At 40.0% G+C, this 8,957-nt stretch overlaps 1 protein-coding gene across 2 annotated transcripts; it reads left to right on the forward strand.

The window, feature by feature from the left end:
* The first annotated feature begins 360 nt into the window (after positions 1–360).
* On the forward strand, positions 361–8,617 carry LOC119294717. 2 transcript variants are annotated; one of them, XM_037572960.1, is made up of 11 exons: positions 361–455; positions 1,308–1,484; positions 1,571–1,645; positions 2,036–2,545; positions 2,946–3,311; positions 5,154–5,245; positions 5,339–5,382; positions 5,464–5,525; positions 5,816–5,878; positions 6,878–7,141; positions 8,109–8,617. In XM_037572960.1, the coding sequence occupies exons 2-10, from the start codon at positions 1,320–1,322 to the stop codon at positions 7,130–7,132; spliced, it is 1,632 nt and encodes a 543-aa protein (XP_037428857.1). In that variant the 5' UTR covers positions 361–455; positions 1,308–1,319; the 3' UTR covers positions 7,133–7,141; positions 8,109–8,617. The 2 variants fall into 2 exon arrangements, with proteins under 2 accessions (XP_037428857.1, XP_037428858.1); XM_037572961.1 differs by lacking the exon at positions 8,109–8,617 and adding an exon at positions 7,225–8,026.
* The last annotated feature ends 340 nt before the right edge of the window (positions 8,618–8,957 follow it).

An 8,957-nucleotide genomic window follows, 5' to 3' on the forward strand; every position in this document is an offset into this window, starting at 1 on the left:
TTAAATGTAGAAAAGGTTTGGAGCCTTCGGTATGAATGTAGAAAAAATCAGACCTTAACCATAGCTCAAACCTTAAAATCTAAAAAGTTATACCAGTGAGCAGTATGTGCTGCTTGTCTTTTTTTTTTTTTGCGAGAAGTATGTGGCCCTTGTCACTGGTAAAGGCTTTATATCAATGAAGTAGCCTAAAATCAGGCTGATCCGTTTCTTTGTTGTGCTGTGTCTGGGCCCGGAGCGCGGCACGAGTGCTGGCCCGTGTATTAGGCGTGTCTGGGTGGGCCGTGCTGGCCAGGTCTGATCATTTCAGTGTGCCTTTTTGATCGCACGTGGCCTTCTCTCTCTCAAAAAGAAAAAAAAACTCCCCCCTTCCCAGCCGTCAGATCCAGTGTGCCGGCGCGAGGCGAGTTGGCCGACGTACGCGCCGTCGCCTCCTTCCTTCCAGATCCGCCAACGAGGTACCGCTCTTCCCGCCGCACGCGCACCGCTCTTCCCGCCGCACGCGCATCGCCTCCTTCTCGTTTGCTATCTGATCTGTTACGCACGGCTTCTGTGCGTGCTGAATCTTGCCCTCGTAGGGCCATCTCTGTTACGTTTACGGATTACGGCCGACCAAAGCTGCTTGTAAAGCCCTAGATGAATTATTATCACTGTCGCGTCCTTCTTGATTGATCTAGCTTCCGATCTGAATATAAAACTCTCTCTGACGGTTCTCTAATCTGAACATTGGACTGAAAGCTTGATTTTCTCGCACCTTGTTCTGTTGGCAGTAGTATGTACTCTGCAGTTGTATGCATGACCACTGATTCATGACGCGTTTTTTATACAGTATGAAAGTAAACATGATAGTACTCAAAATGCGGCTACTGTTTTTTGTTTAGTTGGTAGTCGTTCCTTGCATGCGAGATGTCTCGCTGTGCTTTCAGGTGGCATCAGCAAGGGCGATTTTGTTATTCGTGGGAGTCATTAACCAGCGAATATCGTTTATACTTGTTGAACTGTAACATCAAATTGAGCTTTTGGTTCTGGATTTCCATAATGTCTATGCGCCAGAGTTTCTAGCACCTGGTTCAACTTGTATCTGAGAAACTTCTGTGGCCCTTCATTTCGCACGTAGCATTGTGACATTTCAGGATTTGTTTACAGAGTAAATGCATCGTTTCTATTTGCAGCATATGTTTTATGTCTCAGTGATCCGTGACCCATTTTAGATAGGATTCATTTTATCTCAGTCTTCCTGGATTTATTTCAGTGGCCCTTGTAGTAATCTTGTTTCGAACATAATTCGAGATTAAACTTCCTTGTTTCAGGAAAACAAAAGGATGGAATTGAAATCTGATGCACCGCGGAAAAGCGAGTTACTTGCCCTGAGCAAATATAACGTTAATGGTAAGGATAAAGCAATTACAGTAAGAAATGATTATCCGGCGCCCCCTGTCCCTTGTTTTGAAATCACTGAGGATTTTGATTTGGAAAAGGTTGAGGAGGTATGATAACTATCCATCTGTGTGATATTCCTCTCCCCTTATTTTGTTTCTTTCCCAGCGCTGACTCCTGACATTCTTTCTTTCAGCTTATGCTAGAAAGGGACATTAAGATCGCCAAGTCCATGGCAAACGACATAATCATCCCAGACCCTGCTCCAAAGGTTTGTGTTACCTTCATTTACATAATTTGATTGATGACTCATCCCATTACATTAGTTATTTTGTTTAACCTGGTAATATTATAGGGTACTTCAGTCTACTGAAACAATATGTTTGTTGTTGTCATATATGAACCTTGGATAGGAACATGTGGATTCACATGCCTGAACCATGCTAGCTTTAGATCCCCTTACTTTTTCTTCCCTCCTTGTTGGTGCCTCATGTTTGGTTTTATCTTCGGCGTACACCAACTTGCTTGCGTTACAAGGTTTTGTTGTTTCAATTGTTGTTGTCAGCATATACCAAAAGACAGTTTATTTTGTTGTGCTTTTTAGTTGGATAACTGATAACTGATGCCTTTCACCTTTTTCAATTGTGACGGACTCATCTAGTTTGTGGGTGATGCCTTCTTGGACATATATGCCGAATTGGAGCACATCCTTGTAAAGGATAGTGTCCGGTGCTTCCTCCGATTTTTCGAGAACTGTGAAGGCCGGGGCATATCATCTTATCTTACCATCACCGCACAAACCTTAACCTTCATTGTCAGTTTCAACGCCCTGCGATGTACAAAAGTCGTATTGGAGGGCATGGCACCTGAGCTCTATGGGATGCACGCCAATCCCAACTGCATAAACAAATATGGATACTTTGTGCTCCACGAAGCTGCTGAAAGGTTCTCTGTTGACATGATCAAGCTGCTTTTACGCCATGGTGCATCACCCAATGTGCGCACTATTGGCATTGATGTCATTGAGAATCTACTCCCGCTCCATGTCGCAATTGAGAATACTTGCCTGCATAAGTATCTTGAGGACAATCTGGAGGACAATCTTTCTCGCAGCCAGAATCATCTCGATTATATCTACAAGCTTATTCATCTGCTATGTCTACCTGAAATGGTCTGTTTCACTTCCCTCCCTATACGAATTACTACTTTTGCAGCATGACGTAAAGAGTAACTATGGTCATACCATAGACCCCTGAAAGGTTATAATGAAATTACTGATACTAAGTCAGGGCACCCTTTCATCTCAACTTGTAAAGTTTTCAGTTGTTAATCCTTTTTGTCTTACTTCATGTGCAGTGTATGTTCTTATAGTAAAGGATAAAACTTCATCAATAAAATATAAAAAATGTTGCTAGTAATTAATGTTATTTTATTTGCCTTGGAAATTGTCCCTAATCCATATTTACTTTGATTGGAGGAAAAACAGTGATATATAGAAAGATTTTTCAACATTACTTGCTTGCATATGAATGCTAAATGGACTTATATTTTTGTTCCTTGTTGTTTTACAGAAGATCTTCTTGGACACAACTAGACTGCTTGCAGAGAAAACAAATAATCTACTTCAAGAGCTCTGGAATTACATTGAGGATGGAAAAATTATCCAGTCTGCTGTTCTACTACTGGCTGCTCAAGAGCAGATCCGTGGAGGCAGTTCTTCCAAGATAAATGGCAGTAGTAAGAAAAATGGGTTTGACCTTATCAGTAACTGTATAATGAGGCTTTCATTTTCCTTGAGATGGGAGAAAGGTTCACATGCAATGGCACCGGAGCTTCTGGAGGAAAGGAAGACACTTACTGATTGCGCATGGCTGCTTGTTGATGTAATTTCCCATGCCGGTGAAGATCTTTCTGCATACATTCAAACGCATTCTGAGGTAAGCGTTTTTGGTATGTTGTGGCCGCAGTGCCTCGGATGCCCTTTACTTAATATTTGTATTTTTACTGTTGTTAGTTATGTTGTTTAACAAAACACATGCCCTAGTCTTTCTTTTCGTGGAAGCACATTCTGATACTATGTGTGAGAATGCTTTAGTTTGTGAACATTTTTTCAAGAAGCGTATTTATTTTCTCTTGCTCGATGCTATATATCAATTTAACATGTTCTCTATTACTTTTATCTCTAAATTATGTTCTTGTTAATTGAAAAAATCTCAAACCCAAGATGCATGAATAGCTGAGTCTTGCTCTAAGGTTTACCCTGTCATATAATGCAATGAGATTCAAACCCCTCTTATTTCTAAACACTCGGGAAAGGTGATGGCACAGATAATGAAACAAGAGAAAATAACTGATGGGAGTAAAGCCATTACTCATCCACATCAAATCCCCTGTTATTAGTTATCCATATACTCATCCACATCACATCCCCTGTTATTAGTTATCCATATACTCATCCACATCACGTCCCCTGTCTGGCTACTTCTTTCCTTGTATCTTCATCATCAAACAGACAAACTGCAAGAACACCTTTTGTGCTTTATCTTCTAAGACATTGCCCATTATTATTGAAAAGGAGATTGCAATACGAGTTCATCATAGATACAATTATTGATGATTTCTGCATTGAATTCACACACTACAACTGGAAGGAGCATGTTAGTTCCTTTTCCAGTACCACATGCAATTTTGTCATGGAATTGCGAATCTTACAATGAATACTTAATGCATGCATAAATAGTGAAAACAATGGTGACAGAAACACTCGATCTCCGTATTAGTATTATCTGACATGAGTATAGTGTATTTTCTTGGCTTCACTTATGTTTATTTTCTGGTTTTATCACTGCATTGTATCATTTTTAGCAGCCATATCAACATCAAGTGTTTGGTTAATGCTGTTGCATGGTGCATGAATACAGAACATGTGCTTGTGTCATTTCTCTTTGTTTATTTTCTGGACGCATGTCAGATAAATTGGCTAAAATGGGCATGTCCATATTCTTGTGGTGGCAGCTGTTTGGCATGATTCCCAGCTCAAAAAATTCTAGGTGCTGGAGCTGGCGGTATATATTAAGGGCGTTGACATGAGCCTTCTTTATTCATGTTAGACTGAAAATTTATGCTTAAGGTACTTTATTTAGCCTAGAAACTCCAGGTCCTCCAAGAAACAGGGAGTTGGAGCTATTACAGTAACTTGTCTGTGGCCCCAGAGGAAAGTTCAATGTAGTTCAACAAACAATTCCATATACTTATGGTTTATGCAATTCATGAGTAACCTCTTTACGTTTGTCTGAACTTCATTTGGATCATATAGCCTGAAGAAATTGACACCTTTCTCTTTGGGAAACCAAAACAAAACAATTAAAGTGAGTTGAAATAGTTGGAATCTGAATAACTGTGATGTGTAGTTAAATATACAGAAGAGCGACGCAGTTCTTGACTCTTACCTTTGAAGCGTCTAAATCATAACGTGTAGTTAAATACACAGAACTTGTGGAAGCAAACAGATTTTGCTTTAAGGTAGACAATATACATTAATCTAGATGAATCTGAATATGTATATTATGTAGTTTATAAAACCTAGTGAATTGAATGTGATAACTCTTTTTGCACACTTATTGCCTTCCAACTCATATTGCACAATTGCAGTTTTCTCCTCCAAACAATTCTTTCCATCATCTCGCTGCTACAATTGGTTATATAGTGGCTACATTGTATATACAGTAGATCTATGTTAGCGATGTATTGCCTTATACAGCAGCTTGTATGTCATGTAGGTGCCCCATGTGGAGGTCTTTCAACATGTTTCATCTATCCTCAAGGAGTATGGATTTTGCCCTACTGGAGATCCCATGGACACTGTAAACCTGTACTACTCTTTGTATTGCTTCACACAATAATTTTCTGTGTGAATAAATGGTTATTTTGCTGATTATTTTATTTTGTCTTCGACTTCTTGAAGCCAGCCTTATGACTGCAGAAAGTCAAACGGAGAGTCATGCAAAGGTGTGTGGGGCTCAAGTGATTCTTTTTACATTTAACAAACTGAGTCTTAATCTCTTCCCTTCTTTTTAACATTGATAATAGGGCTTACAAATGCAAACATGGCAGTTATGGAATTGGCCAATCTGGATGCTGCAGAGGAAAAGGTAAAGATAATCAAATCTGGGGTTGATCTAGTTTTGGATAGACTGATGGTGTTCGGTAATGAGTAATGATATTGTTGCAGCAAAAATAAACAAAGCTATAAGAATATCTGCCCTTTCCTTGTTCTTTTTATTTTATTTTACATAACTTTTTTTAAGAATATGTAAAGAAGTAAAAATTTCCCAAATTGACAAATCCCACGAACGCTTTTAGAATCATAATATAATCTTCGTTTTAAGCCGTGTTTTTGTGAGTTCTGACTGTACTCATCTTGCCCTAATCTTGAGTTCAGGTCACAACCGTTGGAAATGACAACCTCTCCCTTATGGCACGTCAGCACACCAAAAAAACACAGGTATACCTTAATACCGATTTTAGTGCACCAGTACCAAGCAGCTTTGCCTACACCTTGTGGCAGCACAAATGGGTTACTAACTAGACAACAAAGTGATGGTTTTAGTGTTGCAAATTGTAGTAGCGAATTCAGCCGTATTTATAGAGTACAAACATTCGTGTTCTGATGGACTTTGGCTACTGAATCTGGACAGATTTAAGCAGCTTCTATTGCCTTATTAAATGAGCTACAGAACATCTAAATTCTAGCCTAGAAGAATACCTAGTGTGTTTTCACACACGTGTATAGAAACTAAATTCTAGCTTTGAGTTGGCTCTAAATACATACTCCCTCCGTTCCGAATTACTTGTCTCACGTATGGATGTATCTAGATATATTTTAATTCTAGATACATCCATTTCAGCGACGAGTAATTTGGAACGGAGGGAGTATCACCTATTGCAATGCCATGGCATTCCAACTATGGTTCATCTCTGCCATCCTAATGTGTTGCCCATCAGGTTTTTTTTTTTACCAAAGAAAAGGGGTAAATGCAATAAAAAGTAGTCTTAATTAGCTTAATAAAATAGTTGAACTGTGTAGGTTCCAAGTAACATCAACATTGGGACTTCACCAAGCGGGCTTGCACACTATTGTTATTTCCAACACCTTAGTGTTCTTGAATGATCTGTTGCATCTGAAATTTACTTGGTGCCTGTGAGAAAGATTCTGATAGAATATGCAGTGTAATATGATTGTTGGAGCCAATAACAAAAGCATGCTTCAGTTGCGAGTTTGTGCCATGCATTGTGCTGGTTCAACAGCTTTTTGTTGCTTAAGCATGCTACTTAATTACTACACTGCAGTAACTCATTCATATCTAATGAAACACCAATGTTGTGTATTGGTCAACGTAATACATCTCAAGCGAGAGGTGCCTATTTGATGGAAAGCTACAATCCCCAGTATGGACGTTTCTACTTATTTTTTATGATGTACCTCTAATGAACTATGTGACAGGCTGTGAGAAAGAAAGCAGGCAGAGGATGGGATCCCACATATACAAAGAGAAGTTTCTTCCCATACTGGAGATCAGTGTTACAAGATCGGGTTCCTTTGAAGGTGTATCCAGCCTATGCAAGCTCAGATCCTAGTCCAAATCATAAACTTGGTCCAATGCGAAGGACCTCGCCATTTACAAGCAACAATCAACCCAGAAGGTGCTTTGTCACTGCTGCTATTGGTGCATTCAGGCTCTTGAAGGTGCTAAAATAGAGTAGAAAGGTATGTCATGAGTTTCGTCTCCCTGTCCCAAATTTTCTGAACATGCCCCACATGATTTATAGTATATGTTTTTGTTTTCTTAGGGAATTCTCAACCCTGGGAAATATTTATGCAACAAATTTGATCCTATGGATATGGTAGTATTAGTCAACCAAACAACCAACAATTGTTAATGCAGTGGCTTCTATTGATGCTCACCGACATGGAGCTTTTTTTTTTGACGATCATTTTGTTACATGGAGTTGAGTAGTGCTTCTTCAATCACCAGCCAAAGGAAAGCTGGTGATCTCTGGATGAGAGCGTATCTCGTGAAACGGCTCAACTGGTGCTACAGATGTACCAGCTGCTTGTGGGCCATTGGATGTGAAAGGAAGGGATATGATGCAGCTAATACCTGGGCCGGTGGTACATGTGCATACTAGTCCTTGTTTTTATGGAGAATAGAGTGAAGAGGGACAAGATCCACATAAAACACGGACTAGTCCTACGTAATTTATTTGGATCCTACATAATTTAATTAGAGAAAAATCACATATTATTTTAGAGATGATTTTTCTCTAAATAAATTACGTAGGCTCTCCTTGTGGTGCTGCTGTACAGCAGAAAATAGGGACGTTGGAATTCAGATATTGGGGTTGGGAAGGATGATTAGTATAATCAGTTGCACTTCAAGGTTCGTTCTGTAAATGTATCATCAGCCTAGATCTTAGCTGCATCATGTCCCTTCCTCTCACATCCAATGGTCCATAAGAGGCCGGTGCATCTGGAGCACCAGTTGAGCCGTTTCACAGGATACACTCTCATCTCTGGATTGAGTGGGGAAAATGACTGGCCTGAACTAACTTTCCGGCTTATGACGCCAAACAATGCATCAGAATTTCATTTCCTTTTTGTCCACATCATTTTCATTTTCTACCAAAGTGATTCTGATTTTGTCGATTTCCTTCCGTTCTGGTGTACTTTGCAGGAGGCTCAGCTTCTTTGCGATAATTGGGCTCCTCTCCACGGCGTCATTCGGAATGATGCTTGACTTGATAGCCGCTGGGCATCACTTTCCTATGTCCCTAAGCAGTATTATTATATGTAGTTTTGTAAGGAGCGGCGTGGCCACCATGAAGGTATAAGTTGGGTAGATGCAAGTGGCGCCATGGAGTATCCTATGAATGGTGTGGTTGGCTGCACCGGCGCGGCTCTAGCGTTCAAGACAAGGAAGACACAGGTGAGACACGACGATAGTGACGGTGAGACCGGACAATTTCGCCCTAAAAAAAGGGCGAAGTGGGATTTTACCAGTTTAGCTCTACCACATGGCAATAGCAAAGTAATACTGTAATGCAGGTAGAGAAATGGAAGAATGCAAGCATAAATCACAAGCTTACATTGCACAGTACTAGGATGTCTTGATGTAATTTATACTAGTATTACACTTACACAGCTAATTCGAAAACATACTGTAAACCATAGGTTATTACTGAATGAAAGCTTGTGGATGTCGCCTAGAGGGAGGGGGGAGAGGGTGAATAGACGCTTTAAAATAATTACGGTTTAGGCTTGAACAAATGTGAAATAAAACTAGCATTTAATTTGTCAAGCACAAAACCTAAAACAACTAGGCTCACCTATGTGCACCACCAACTTATGCTAAGCAAGATAGACAACTAAGTAATAGCAAGATATACGACATGAAACAATATGGCTATCACAAAGTAAAGTGCGTAAGTAAAGGGTTCGGGTAAGAGATAACCGAGGCACGCAGAGACGACGATGTATCCCAATGTTCATACCCTTGCGGGTATTAATCTCCGTTTGGAGCGGT

Source organism: Triticum dicoccoides, chromosome 4B (assembly GCF_002162155.2).
Source record: "Triticum dicoccoides isolate Atlit2015 ecotype Zavitan chromosome 4B, WEW_v2.0, whole genome shotgun sequence".
Classification (NCBI taxonomy): domain Eukaryota; kingdom Viridiplantae; phylum Streptophyta; class Magnoliopsida; order Poales; family Poaceae; genus Triticum; species Triticum dicoccoides.

What these genes read in the sequence shown, in the direction of transcription:
- LOC119294717 (XM_037572960.1), top strand. Translation starts at nt 1,320, where the DNA reads ATGGAATTGAAATCTGATGCACCGCGGAAAAGCGAGTTACTTGCCCTG. An exon ending in TCCCAGACCCTGCTCCAAAG is followed by an intron (nt 1,646 to 2,035) that starts GTTTGTGTTACC and finishes GGACTCATCTAG; the next exon opens with TTTGTGGGTGATGCCTTCTT. An exon ending in ACATTCAAACGCATTCTGAG is followed by an intron (nt 3,312 to 5,153) that starts GTAAGCGTTTTT and finishes TATGTCATGTAG; the next exon opens with GTGCCCCATGTGGAGGTCTT.